This window comes from Ambystoma mexicanum, chromosome 7q, assembly GCF_040938575.1.
Source record: "Ambystoma mexicanum isolate Mex_15411 chromosome 7q, UKY_AmexF1_1, whole genome shotgun sequence".
Taxonomy (NCBI): domain Eukaryota; kingdom Metazoa; phylum Chordata; class Amphibia; order Caudata; family Ambystomatidae; genus Ambystoma; species Ambystoma mexicanum.
Window position 1 is genome coordinate 469,177,578 of NC_090941.1, and position 14,922 is coordinate 469,192,499.

The 14,922-nt window shown below is 46.2% G+C and overlaps 1 protein-coding gene across 1 annotated transcript; it reads left to right on the forward strand.

Moving 5' to 3' along the window:
* The first annotated feature begins 7,829 nt into the window (after window positions 1–7,829).
* LOC138528058 (uncharacterized) lies at window positions 7,830–8,429 on the forward strand. Its single transcript, XM_069639497.1, has one exon. The coding sequence runs from the start codon at window positions 7,830–7,832 to the stop codon at window positions 8,427–8,429; it is 600 nt and encodes a 199-aa protein (XP_069495598.1).
* The last annotated feature ends 6,493 nt before the right edge of the window (window positions 8,430–14,922 follow it).

Genomic DNA, 14,922 nt, shown 5'->3' on the forward strand with positions numbered 1-14,922 from the left:
GGCTCCAAGATGTGTCAGGGGAAGCCAATGAAGCCAGCAACTAACAGACACCAACAAAACCGTGAGTGTGGTATGGGTGGGGAGTAGAGCAATCACTCCACTCCAGAAAGCCCATGCCACTCTATCTTACCTCCAAATAACATAGACTGCCATAATAGTAGCATGTCCACACTTAGATAGAATTGTGAATATTAGCATGCCCACACTTGGATGGAATTGTGAATACTAGCATGTCCACACCTAGATAGAATTGTGAATGTTGGCATGCCCACACTTGGATGGAATTGTGAATATTAGGATGTCCACACTCAGATAGAATTGTGAACATTAGCATGTCCACACTTAGATGGAATTGTGAATATTAGCATGTCCACACTTAGATAGAATTGTGAACATTAGCATGTCCACACCTGGATAGTATTGTGAATATTGGCATGTCCACACTTAGATAGAATTGTGAATACTAGCATGTCCACACTTAGATAGAATTGTGAATATTAGCATGTCCACACTTAGATAGAATTGTGAATACTAGCATGTCCACACCTGGATAGTATTGTGAATATTGGCATGTCCACACTTAGATAGAATTGTGAATACTAGCATGTCCACACTTAGATAGAATTGTGAATATTAGCATGTCCACACTTAGATAGAATTGTGAATATTAGCATGTCCACACCTAGATAGAATAGTGAATACTAGCATGTCCACACTTAGATAGAATTGTGAATACTAGCATGTCCACACCTAGATAGAATTGTGAATACTAGCATGTCCACACCTAGATAGAATTGTGAATACTAGCATGTCCACACTTAGATAGAATTGTGAATACTAGCATGTCCACACTTAGATAGAATTGTGAATATTAGCATGTCCACACCTAGATAGAATAGTGAACATTGGCTTGCGTCGCATCTGGATGGGATTTTTGAATGTTAGCATGTATGCCAGTCAGACCCTGATCAGGACAGAGCTGCAACAGGGGAGACTACACAAGCCGAGCGCTTCAATTCAGGATAGAGATGCAAACTAACCAACCCTACTAACAATTTCCCTTTCTGCATACACCTCTCAAACTCCAAACCAAGCACAACCAAAACCTACAGGACAACACCGCACAAACCTCACTACATTGCAACAACAAAACAAAAACACACATAGACTTGCACAACAGTACACGACGACTACCGGCCGCAAACACCCCAGGCCCAGCCAACGGACCCACCGGGCTGAGGCCACCAACAGCACATCACTGCTCTCTTGCACTTTTCCTGCTTCCTCCCACTAACTCAACCTCCCCTCCTCTTTCAGAGCCGCCAGAGCGCCAAGGGACCACTACGGTGGTGATAGTGCACGGTACAAATGTCCTTTAACATTAACATTAACCTTCAATCGTCTCATAGCCCAGACCAACTGGCCAGAAGAGAAGAGGACTACACTCTTTTACCGAGGGTTACATGGAGAACTTAAGGATGTGTTGGCGCAAGTAGTGAATCCCCCTGAGAGGTGTTTGGACTAAATAGACCTGACAGTGAAACTCGATCATAGGTTGCAGAATCGGAAAATGGATCGAGCTAGCTCAGAGGGCAAGTCAGTTTACGTTCGACCTCATGAGAATCAGACTAAACCACATGAACAGTCTGAGCCAATGCAAATTGGTAGATTACGAAGTCCCGTTAACAAAGCAGAAAGGGAAAAAAGAAGACAACAGCTTTGCTTATATTGTGGACAAGCAGGTCACTTCCTCCGTGACTGCCTGGTAAAACCACCCAAGAAAACGGTTAAGGCAACAGACAAAACTGATGAAGAAGAAGAACAGAACTCGGGAAACGCCAATGCCCGGCAAGTGTAGGGTTTCGCTTTTCGAGAATAAAAAAGTAATCCGTACAGACCTCACATCTAGTCCTTCCAGTGCTTTTGGTGAATCACAAGCAACCATCAAAAATACATGCCTTGGAGGCATATATAGATTGTGAAGCTGTGGGTAACTACATTGACAAAGATTTGGCTCTCCGAATAGGCCTTCCTCTCCAACAGAAGCAGAAATCGGAAAACGTCACTGCTGTGGATGGTTCTCAGCTATCATCCGGCCCGGTGACACAATACACCGAGAAAGTCAAGCTTCTGTGTCAGGACCGGCATCAAAAGGACAGTAATTTCGATCTCATTGATGCTCCTCAGTTCCAGATGATATTGGGAATGCCCTGGCTGGAGACCCACAATCCTAGGATCGACTGGCGAAAACGAGTTCTGACATTTCCTCATGAATGTGCCGACACATGTTACAAAAAAGATTACACCAATCTGAAACCGAAGAAAGGGATCATGTTGGGCCTCATCAGCTCCTTACCGCTTGAATACCAAGATTACCAGGATGTCTAAAAAAAAGAGCAAGCCAATGTTCTGCCCCCGCACAGACCAGACGATTGTCAAATAGATCTTGTACCCGGAGTCCAGATTCCTTGCAGCCAAATTTACGCTCCGACAGAACAGGAAAATCAGCATCTTAGAACTTACCTGGATCAGTACCTGGCAAACAGTTTCATTCGCCCATCCAAGTCACCAGCCCCCTCACACTTATTCTTTGTGCCTAAAAAGGAGGGGTACTTAAGAACTTGCATCGACTATAGAGCCATCAATCAGATCACAGTAAAAAAAAAACTATATCCTTTACAAATTATACCAGAGCTCCTGGACCAAGTGAAACATGCTCAAATCTACACAAAACTGGATTTAAGAGGAGCATACCATCTTGTAAGCGTAAAAGTGGGAGACGAGTGGGACACGGCCTTCTGCACGAAGTACGGCCTGTTTGAATACCAGGTCATGCCATTTGGGCTATGCAATGCCCCTGTGGCGTTCCAATTCTGTATGAATGATGTACTCTGTGAACTACTGGACGTTTGCGCTCTTGTTTACATTGACGACATTCTTATCTACTCAAATTCCATGGAAGAACATGTAGGCCATGTCCGGGCAGTCTTAGAGAAGCTTTGACAACACCAATTGTATGTCAAGTTGGAAAAATGTTTTTTCCATGTAACAGAGATCGAGTTTCTCGGTTTCATGCTCACACCACAAGGCGTACATATGGATACAGGAAAGGTGGATGCAATCCTCCAATGGCCCTCACCAACATCCACGAAAGGAGTGCAAAGCATGCTTGGATTCGCCAACTTTTACCATTGGTTTATACCTGGGTTTTCACAAGTTGTACATCCAATTACCTCCTTGTTAAAAAAAAATGGAAAGTTCCATTGGTCGACAGCAGCTGAAGAAGCCTTCCAGAATTTGAAACTAGCATTCACTACAGCACCAGTCCTTAAACACCCACAACAAGACCTACCTTACATAGTTCAGACAGATGCTTCAAAAATAGCCATCGGAGCAGTGTTGTCACAATGAGACTCTGAAAGAGGACAACTACACCCCGTCGCATTCTGGTCCCGCAAATCTTCAGCCCACGAGTTGAACTACGCAATCACAGATAAGGAATTACTGGTGATTAAAGCAGCATTCAAGGCCTGGAGACATTACCTTCTTGGGGCAAGACATCCGCTCACTGTCATCACGGATCACCGTAACTTGCAATACTTGAAAACCACCAAAGCACAATCCTCGCGTCAAGTTCGTTGGGCTCTCTTTTTCGTGGAATACAATTTTATTATCACTTATAGACCTGGAGTACGCAATGGGAAAGCAGGCGCTCTATCACGCATGAGGGAAGAAAAAGAGGCTTTTACAGCATCCGACCCCATAGTCAAAATTCCTGAGAAAAGGATTCAAACCAGAATAGCTGCCACCAAGTGTGTGGATGACCAAAGAACCAGTTTGCAATCCCCAATGGATCAATCAACACAACACGAATGGCTGTTAAAAGGTGACCAGTACACCATAGAAGACAATCTACCGTATTTCCAAGGACGATTATATGTCCAAGACCAAGAACTGCAAAAGCAAATCCTCACAAATTACCACGATTCATTAGTGGAAGGACACCCAGGTATAGCCAAATCTCAGGCTAAGGTAAAACAAAACTATTGGTGGCCAACCTGACAAAAAGACATTGCCCAATTTATTGAAATCTGCGGGGTCTGTGCACAACACAAGTCTCAGAAACAGAGCCCCGCTGGCTTACTACATCCCCTAACAGTACCGCCAGCACCTTGGCATACCCTGTCGATGGACTTCATCACGGATCTTCCACGCTGCAATGGATACAACACCATATTACTCATTGTGGATTTATTCTCCAAAATGGCCCATTTCATCCCTTTGAAGTGACTCCCAACTGCGTCAACTCTCGCTTCTATGTTCCTAAAGCAAATTGTTCGATTGCATGGATTTCCATCAATATTAGTATCTGATCGTGGAACGCAATTTATTTCTGCCTTTTGGAGAAAGTGTTGTACGATTGCCAAAATCAATTTCTGGTTGTCCAAAAGCCATCACCCTCAAACTGATGAGCAAACTGAACGAACCAACCAAACTTTAGAGCAATATCTCAGGTGTATGTTGCAACAGTCCGAGGATTCTTGGAAAAATATACTCTAGATAGCTGAGTATGCATACAACAACTCAGTTCACACAAGCACAGGGCAAACTCCTTTCTACAATGTGCATGGAAGACATCTGAGGACATCAGTATTTCATCCACCCACTACCCTGGAAATGCCAGCCATAAAAAAACATGCATAAAACCATCACTCAGGTTCTTAAGGAGGCGACAGAGCATCTGACCAAGGCTAAGAAAAGACAAAAACTATTTGCTGATCGATATCGGAAGGATGCTTCTGCCTACCAGATTGGAGAAAAGGTGTGCTTAGCATCCAAACATATTCCCCTGAAGGGGCCAAGAGCTTTCCACCCAAGATACCTGGGTCCCTATACTCTAAAGTCCATAATCAATCCTGTCGCCATGAAATTGGAGTTACCATCTCACATGAAAATTCACCCCATATTTCATGTCTCTCTCCTCAAACCAATGAAGTCCAATACACAGCTTAGTTCTCTGCCAGAGCCCAAAGAAATAGATGGAGAACCAGAATATGAAGTTAAATCCATCCTAGACTCCAAGGTGGTTATATCAAAATTATATTACCTAATTGACTGAAAGGTTACAGACCTCAAGACCGAACTTGGGAACCCAGTGAACACGTCCATGATCCGCGTTTAATCAGACAGTTCCATCACAATAATCCCACCAAACCAGGACCGGAAGGAGAACCACCCTTGAGAGGGGCCTTGAGGGGGAGTGCTGTCATGGTCATGAAGTCAGGAGCACAGGCATGCAGGGATCGCATGCACAGGAGACCTGGGTGGACACTTTCCTGGCGCCTTTAGTACCAGGCTCATGAACAAAAGTAAACAAGAACATCCATTTAACACCAAAAAGTTTTTATTATGGACATGACACTTCAGATGAATTAACCTTGAACATTCCATCCATTAAGCAGCCCCAAGTGTATTCTTGGATGTGGCTGCCAATGGATTGTCTTTACGCGTGCTCACTCTCTAGGAGTGGCAGGGTGTGGCTGGTAAGCCGGCCCTAATGGGCTTGCCCACGATCTCAGCTATATAAGCTGCCCGATCATCAAGACAGACATTTCACGTTATTCTGCACTTGAAAGCAACGTAATGCTCACCGTCGCCTGAGGTCATACTTACCTTGAAAGATCCTGCTTACTGGACATCCTGCTTCCTGCCAGCATACTTACCAACTGGGGGAAGCTGTTCTTACCTGTACATCTCTTCGACGAACCAAGTATTCATCTTTACACTTTCCCGAACGCGGAAATCTTCATCTTGGCACCGCAGCACGACACACTCCATCGTCGACAGCAGCTCCTGCAAGGAAAACAGAAGACAAGGTTAGACATCGAAAAAACAGTCAGTTTAAGGTTGCACTTTGCCATACTTTGCGCTTTCCTTAAACCATCACTTACCTGCTATCGAACATTGCGGTAGCATCCATCTTCCATCCGGCCACGTCTCGCATCTCACAGCTGCATTGAGGCTGCATTTCCATCCAAGGGAAGAAAACAGAAGAGAGACATTATTGCGGGCATAAATTGGAGCAACATATAAAGGCATTAAACAGAACGAACAGCATCACAAGAGCTCAAGAAAGACTTACCATTCATAAGGAGAAGCATAGTCGCAGCTGGACTGGACTAATCCTTATCAGGGATCAGTGAAGGAACTAGATCCCATTCGACGTGCCCCTGCCAGAAGTAGCAGGACGGAGAGCCTATCTTCCATAATTCACAGGTGAGCTTTATGGGCCGGCGTATGCTCATAGAAACCGTACTTTGGTGTGAAGGGTTCGAGAGGTACAACAATCACAGATTGGCGCACTCACACACTCTTATCTCCACGCAGGAGCAGTATCACCATGTACCACCGCTCACAGCTTTTCTACTGAGGGAGAGGCCTGAAGGGGGTGATTCAAGTTCAGGGAGGGCTGCAACTGAGCCCCAACGCCTCCGCAGAGACCAGGTGAGTGTAACAATCGAGGCCTCCGGCTTGAGCTGAAAGATGTTTTAGCGCAAGTAGTCAACCCACCTGTACGCTGTGCAGACTATATAGACTTAGTGATACAGTTGAACCATTGTTTTCAAGAGAGAAAGGCAGACTGAACAAGGGTTGAAGCCCGGCACGTATATGTGCGCCTGCGCGAAGTACAAGTGCGTCCCCAAGAAAATACTCCAGAACCCATGCTGTTGGGCAGTGCAAGGGGACCACTATCGAAGGAAGAAGAGAGAGGCGCCGGCAGCAACAATTGTGTCTATATTGTGGCAAAGCAGGCCTCTTCCTGAAAAACTGCTCTAGTAAACTGAGTAAACGGGCCCTGGGTGCCATTGGGGAGGCAGTGGCCAGCCCCGAGGATCCTGCATCATCGTCAGAAAACTCCTGGACTCGACAAGAGTAGGCACCGGTTTGTCGAGGGAAACTAAACTAACCACAGTCTCACACCTCACCTTACCTGTCATTCTGATCTTGCCGGGCAATCTCACCGGATGTACGCCCTGGAGGCTTATATTGATTGCGGGGCCATCAGCAACTGTATCGATATCGGGGTAGCTCAAAGACTGGGCATACTGGAGCAGCAACGGGGGAAGATAGACAGCATCATTTCAGTGGACGGGTCTCCACTGTCATCTGGACCTGTAACGCAGTGCACCGACAGCATAATCCCGTCATTAACTGGAAAACACATGCAGTTATCTTTCCGTCGGAATGCTTGCACACCTGTTACCCATACCTGTCTCCAGTCCATAGAGCGCTAAAGTTGGGAGCAGCGGCCTCACCCAGCACGGCAGGACAATTACCCCCCAAGTATCAAGAATTTGAGGACGTGTTTCGGAAAGAATTAGCCAACACCCTTCCATCACATAGACTATACGATTGCCAAATTGATCTAATACCAGGGTCCCATTCACTGTGCAGTGGCATCTGCGCGCACAAAGAAAAAGAGAACCAACAGCTGCGGGAGTATCTAGATCAGTATCTGGCCAATGGGTTTATCCGGCCATCCAAGTCCCCGGCGTCCTCAGCCCTGTCTTTTATCCTGAAGAAAGAAGGGGACCTCAGGACGTGCATCGACTATTGAGGGCTCAGTAAAATCACTGTGAAGAACCGGTACTCCTTACCGTTGATTTCCACGCTACTGGACCAAGTTAAGGAGGCAAAAATATACTCCAAGTTGGATCTGCATGGGGCATACCACTTAGTCCGCATTAAAGAGGGGGACGAATGGAAGCCAGCTTTCCGCACAAAGTATGGACTGTTTGAATACACTGTAATGCCCTTCGAGCTGTACAATGCCCGGCGGCCTTCCAGTTCTTCAGTTATTGGACATCTGCGCCATGGTCTATATAGACGATATATTAATCTACTCCGCAACTGAAGAGGAGCCTGTACATCATGTTAGGGCCGTCCTAGAAAAGCTCTGCCAGCATCACTTGTATGCAAAACTGGAGAAATGCTTTTTCCATGTAATCACGGTGGAGTTCCTTGACTTTATTCTACCCCCACATGGCTTCCAAATGGATAATCGGAAAGTGGAAGCAATTTTGAACTGGCCCTCACCTACATCGCTCAAGACCGTGCAAGGCTTCCTGGGCTTCGCTAACTTCTATCGGCAGATCATACCAGGGTTATCGGATATTGCACACCCTATCACCTCACTGCTTGGGAAGCGCAAGACTTTTAAATGGTCCCCAGAAGCTGAGCGAGCCTTCAAACAATGCAAGACGCAATTCACGATGGCACCCATCTTGAAGCATCCAAACCCCGAGCTACCGAAACAGATGCCTTCAGTGTCGCGATGGGAGCGGTGTTGTCTCAAAGGGACCCGACGAACACCCACCTACATCCCGTGGCATTACTGGCCATCAAGGAGTGGCGCCACCATCTGCTAGGTGCGTGTCATACTATCATGGTGTACACTGACCATCGGAATCATCAGTACCTGCGAACGGCGCAAGCCCAGTCCCTACGTCAACTCTGGTGGGCCCAATTTTTCTCAGAGTATTACTTTGTCATCACGTTCCACCTAGGGGGTCAGGAATGGGAAGGCAGACACCCTATCATGCATTGGATGGAGCCTAGTGGGAAGAGATGCCTACGCAGTTCCAGAACCCGTGTTCAGGGAGCAAGCTTCTGGGCTTGACCAGTTCTACGTTACCACGCTTAGACCAGTTCCATAGCGGCATCCAGCAAACGTTGAACTCGGAACAATGGCAGGAATGGGTTGCCCAAGATCCGCAATGAACCATCGAGGACGGCCTCCCTTACTACCAGGGACGGTTATATGTCCTGGAATCCAGAATGCAAGATGAAATACTACATAACTACAATGTGGCCCTGACAGCGGGTCATCCAGGAATTACCAAAACCCTAGGGAAGATTCAGCAACATTATTGGTGGCTTACGTGGGAAAAGGACGTGATTAGCTATGCAGCAAGACGCCTAAAACCAAACCTTCAGGGTTGCTCCATCCCTTACCTATACCGTCGGCCCCATGGTACACCATTTCCCAGGACTTCATGACGGAATTTCCCCTGTGCAATGGGTACAATACCATCATGGTGGTCGTGGACCTGCTGACCAAGATGGTGCACTTCATAGCCCTGAAAGGCCTACCAAATGCAGGAACCCTCACACATACCTTTTTAACCAACATAGTGTGAGTACATGGCTTCCCGTCAGTCATCATTTCGGATCAAGGAAGCCAATTTATATCGAAATTCTAGAAGCACTGCTGCACCAAGGCCCAAATTGATATCCGGCTGTCCACCAGTCACCACCCGCAAACGGATGGATAGACCGAGAGAACAAAAAAAAACCCTGGAACAGTATTTGCAGTCTATCTTTCCTCAAGCCGACGGGTGGGTAGATCTTCTCTGGGCAGCAGAATATGGCTACAACAGCAGCATCCATAGTTCGACTGGGTTCTCACCTTTCTACTTCCTCTATGGATGAAACCCACGGACCACAGCCTTCGATCCACCTGCGGCTCTTGAAATGCCCACAGTTACATCATTACACAACAACATCCAAGCAACCTTACAAAAGGCCATCCAAACTCTAGGCGAAAGAAAGAACGCCCAAAAATTCTTCGCCGACAAACGAAGAAAGGATGCACCCGAGCACCAAGTGGATGATAGGGTTTGGCTCTCTACCAAGTATATTCGATTAAAAGGCCCGAAAAGATTCCACTCCAAGTTTATCGGTCCCTACCCAGTGACAGCCATCATTAATACTGTTGCATTCAATCTTGAACTCCCACTGGCAATGAAAATTCACCCAGTCTATCGTGTATCGCTGCACAAGCCCATATACCCAGGCACACTAAATTCCTTGACTAACCCAATAGAATTCCTAGGGGGGGGAAAAGGAATATGAAGTAAAAGACATCCTAGATTCCAACATGAGCAGACAGCGTTTATATTACCTAGTGGATTGGAAAGGGTATAGTGCCCAAAATAGGACATGGGAAGCCGAAGAAAACATTCATGCCCCACGATTAGTAGCCCGATTTCATTGCAATCATCCCAGCATGCCGGGACCCGGGGTGGCCCCCCATGGGGGTGCTTTGGAGGGGAGTGCTGTTACGATTCCATTTCAAGCCCCGCGGGGTCGTGCCCAGGGGAGGGGTGTTTTTCCCCATGATAGAGTAGGGAGGTGGTGGACAGGTATGGTGGCTGGCATAAGCGTGTAGAATGGCGAAAGGCTGCAATCTGCACCAGCGCACCTACCAAGAGAGAGGTAACGCCTGGCACGTGCAAAGGAGCGCTGAGCAAATGCGAGGAACCAACGCCCCTGGCAGTCTAACGCTGACAAAGGCGTGGCCCAAGGCTATAAAACCACGCCACGGACCATACCATGTGCTTTGCGTTTCTTCTGCTCTTAGCAAGAGCAGTATCTCACTTACCGCTCCTGCTCTCAGTGTATCTGCAAAAGACTTTACATGGATGGAAAGCAGTGGAAACTCACCTGAAGAAACTCACCTGAAACGAGGATCCAGCCCCTGTGTAAAGACTTTGTCTCTGCGTTCGTTTTGGTTTTCTTTTTCCCGAACAAGGCAATCTCTCAGATTATTTTCTCCCTAGTAACCACAGAAAAAGGCGTGAATGGTGCACACTCTATAATAGCCACTGAATGTAATCTCCTTCCTGTAACCAGCCCTGGGAATGTCTTCATTCTAGTATTTCATCCTGCATGTTGCTCATTAAAAGATGGCCCCCTCTGTTACAGCCACTGAATGATCATCTCCTGCCTGCCTCCAACAAACTCTGGTATGTACCACTACATAGGATTTACCTCTCCCTCTAACTTAATTAAATCCTTTTTCATTGTTCTGCCTTTACCTCAACTACCGTAATGTAACTCAAAGTACATGACCTGCCCCTTGACGTACACTAAACAGACTACCAGTAACCTCCTGCCACTGCGTGCAATAATCATGAAAAACTCCAGCTATCCAAGCCTTATATTACCTTGAAGGCCAAACTCGCTGGCCCAACCCACAGACTGTAGTAAGTACGAGACATGTCAGCCTGTCCAAATCTGTGCACATTTGGGTGGTCTGGAGTGCACCTATATAAATTCACCAGTCACTACTCCCAAACAGTTATTTCCCTTTGCCAGATTGTAGGCTTCCACTTTATACTTGCCCAGCTTGTGCAGAATGAAAAGCACATTTGTGGGAGACCGCAAAAATGGATGAAGCATACAATCCCCCAGCCCTTCAGAACATGCTAACAAAAAGGAAACATTCCATTCTCTTTACTCTTTGTTGTTTCCGAGCAGCAGTGAGAGTGAAAAATAAGAATTGCTGGGCGACTGATTAACTGAGTTTCTTCTGATGGACGTGTGTATAACATGTATCAGACCGGTTATCGGATGCTCTTTGTTGGATCAGAACACAAAATATAGTTGCAATTGCACATTAGCTATAGCATGACACAGGGTCATTCTATGGATTTGATGTCGCCCATACTTAGAAGCACCAACTGCAACATTTCTTAACAAAACAATTGTCTTTTGGAAAGCCAAGATATCTGGGAGGCTGTGCAAGAGGGAATAAATCGGATTTACAAGTGAAGCGATTGTAGAATTATGTTTGTGGCACTGTATTATGATAAAAAGATAATTACCCAAGGTTCAGAGTGAAGAGCGAACTCTCTGATAAGTGTGAAGAAGGCATACATATTTTAATCAAATAGGCTTATAAGATTGCTGTTAAAAGAATTCATCATAGGCACTGGCGTGAATGTACAGGCCTGTGTCAGGCGCCAACGTGTTCCAATGACACTGGAATCAAAGATCTCACAATTGATTTGTAATTAACCCTATCCATTGCATGCTTCTTAATAAGACATATTTAAATATTTCAATGTCAATGCCCCATGATGTTTCATGTACTTTTCAGTTGCCTTTCAGTACTGCACCGATAATTCCTATAATGAGTGGCCATACAAATATCAGCAGTTTTGAGCCTTTCTTGCATCCTATAAGAAATGCAAAACTGGCCGCTTTCCTGCTTTCTGACCCTTGTACAGTTTCAAATAAAAAGGAAAAATAACAATCTGCTGGACAACTGAAAAATATAACGCTTTCTTCAGGCAAGTAACTGTGGGTGAATGTATTTGTCCAGATTCTAAAACACACGAATATTGTGTGCTATAGAAAAATCAAGCTTTCCAAAATTCATACAAGGTTCAAGCAAAGCTTTTTTAGGTGATTTGGACAGAAATGCTATAACGAGTGGATGAGTACTTCGACTTCGGGAACAGTCTTGCCAGGGACGTCATTTGGGGGTTGTCAGGGGTCACAGCTGTGACCCCTGGGGGCCACAGTTGCAATCCCTGGGACTCCCTTGCGACCTCAACTTAAAAAAACCAAATCTTTTTAAAAAAAACAATTTCTTTTGCCAAAATAAACGGGTGCCCCTGGTGTAGCGTGCCATTCCACTTGGCGGGGGACCTGCCAGACCAGGTCTGGTGGGTCCCCAGCCCAGTGCTCACCCCTCAGTGTGAAGGCTGGGCTGGAGAGGAACTTAGTCGGAGTTGGATCTGACCGTCACATGTGGCACATGTCACATGCCATGTTCAGCTCCAACCCCTTCTCCCTTGGCTTCCTTGCAGCTCACATACAGGAACCAGGAAGCTCTTGCAACTTCCTCGTTCCTGTTTGTGAGCAGCACAGAGGAGCCGAGGGGGCCTGGAAGGATGGACCGAAGCTGCAAGAAAAAGGTAAGAAGGCTTTTTTTTGTAATATGATGTGTGTTTTGCATGTGTGAAGTGTGTGTCAGATGTATGTATGTGAATGGAGGGTGAATGAGAAGTGATGTGATGTGTGTTTTTGAATGTTCTGGTTGGGTGGATGTGTGCCTGTGTAGAGAATGCAATGAGTGGATTTAAGAGAAGGTGCGAGGGACTGGTGGGTGAATGAGAAGAGATGTGAGTTTTTGAATGTTCTGGGTTGGTGGCTGTGTGCCTATGTAGAGAATGCAATGAGTGGATGTAAGAGACAGTGTGAGTGACTGGTGGGTGATTCAGAAGTGATGTAATGTGTGTTTTTGAATGTTCTGGGTGGGTGGCTGTTTGTGTGCCTGTGCAGACAATGTAATTAGTGGATATAAGAGAAGGTGTGAGTGACTGGTGGGTGAATGATAAGCAATGTGATGTTTGTTTTTGAATGGTCTGGCTGGGTGGGTGTCTGCCTGTGTGGAGAATGCAATGAGTGGATGTAAGACAAGGTGTGAGTGACTGGTGGGTGAATGAGAAGTGATGTGTGTTTTTGAGTGTTCTGTGTGGGTGGGTGTGTGCCTGTGTAGAGAATGCAATGAGTGGATGTAAGAGAAGGTGTGAGTGACTGGTGGGTGAATGAGAAGTGATGTGTGTTTTTGAGTGTTCTGTGTGGGTGGGTGTGTGCCTGTGTAGAGAATGCAATGAGTGGATGTAAGAGAAGGTGTGAGTGACTGTTGGGGTGATGTGATGTTTGTTTTTGAATGTTCTATGTGTGCCTTTGTTGATAATGCAATGAGTGGATGTAAGAGAAGGCGTGAGTGACTGGTGGGTGAATGATAAGTGATGTGTATTTTTGATCGTTCTGGGTGGGTGGGTGGCATGTGGGCCTTTGTAGAGAATACAAGACATATCTACGCACATCCTTTCCCTAGTAACACCCACTTCCCTTTTGCCCTATGGTCTCCTGTTGACTTACTCAACAAAATGTCTAACCCTTCCTCTGTAAAATTCACATCTTCCCAAGATAAACCACCTCTCACTTTCGCTGAAACCAACTCTGACATGCTGACAACCGCAATAAACATTCATGTGAAGCATGCCGTAAACAACGCCACCTCCCATGCTGACCAACAAATTCCTCCAAAACCCCCTGAAACTTTACCAGCGACTCTGCTGACACCACTTTCCCCAGTGACGCCCCTCTCCCCTGCTGATCTGTTCTCTCTTGGCACCGTGAACCTGGCCACTCTCTGTCCTCCGGGCCCAGGTACCTGCTCACCCTGCCACCCTCCCGCACTGCCTCCGGTCCACCCCTTGCACTGGAGTCTGTATCTGTACCCATACAGCCCCCCTTTTCTTCCTGCACTTATCAGACCTAACCTGTCTGCTGCTTAAACCTAGCACTTGCAAATTAATGGCTGCACTACCACTGTTTGTTGCCTTTATTATTTATTTATTATTTATCTGTTTCTCCTCTTCTTCGCACTTTCAACTTCTCCCCCTTCCATGCACTTTTCCCCTCCCCCTCTCCCATGCACTTGCGCATTCTCAATGTCACTGGGCCTAGTAAGATCGCTGTTTGCTCTCCCCTGTTCCCCACCCTTGCCTTGTCCGCTCTGAAACACTTGTGTACGAGCGCGATAGAAATAAAATATCAATATCAATACCTTCTTTTTCTAGCCCAATCCTCTAACATTCTCCCCACCATTTTGCCCTGCTCGGCTCGAAGCCCCAAAACCACTTACCATAAAAGGAAATGCCACCCAATTTACCTGCAGTCGTAACCCTTGACATATTCTTGTCCATTAAACTTAGCATATAAACTACAACATCATCGCTCCTCCTTTCTTCTGTGCCCCCCTACCTGTCCAGGTGCTCGCTGCCCTTCTTACAAATTCCAGCCATGCTCTCCGATATGCCAAATTTGAACTTGCTCACAGCGACATTTCCAACAGCTTCAACGTCCTCAATCTCCCAACTGCCATAAACCTACCAGGATTTGGAATCCTTCCAGAACATCCTCTGGAGCCAACCCATGGAGCCTCTGCCTCAGGAAATGAGACAATGCATCCACTATACCATTATCCTTCCCAGCCACATGATGGGCTTTAAAAATAATGTTGTTGTACAAGCGCCTCAAAACAAACACTTCTAACAG

Excerpts from the sequence above, each read along its gene's own strand:
- LOC138528058 (XM_069639497.1), top strand. The coding sequence starts at position 7,830 with ATGCCCGGCGGCCTTCCAGTTCTTCAGTTATTGGACATCTGCGCCATG.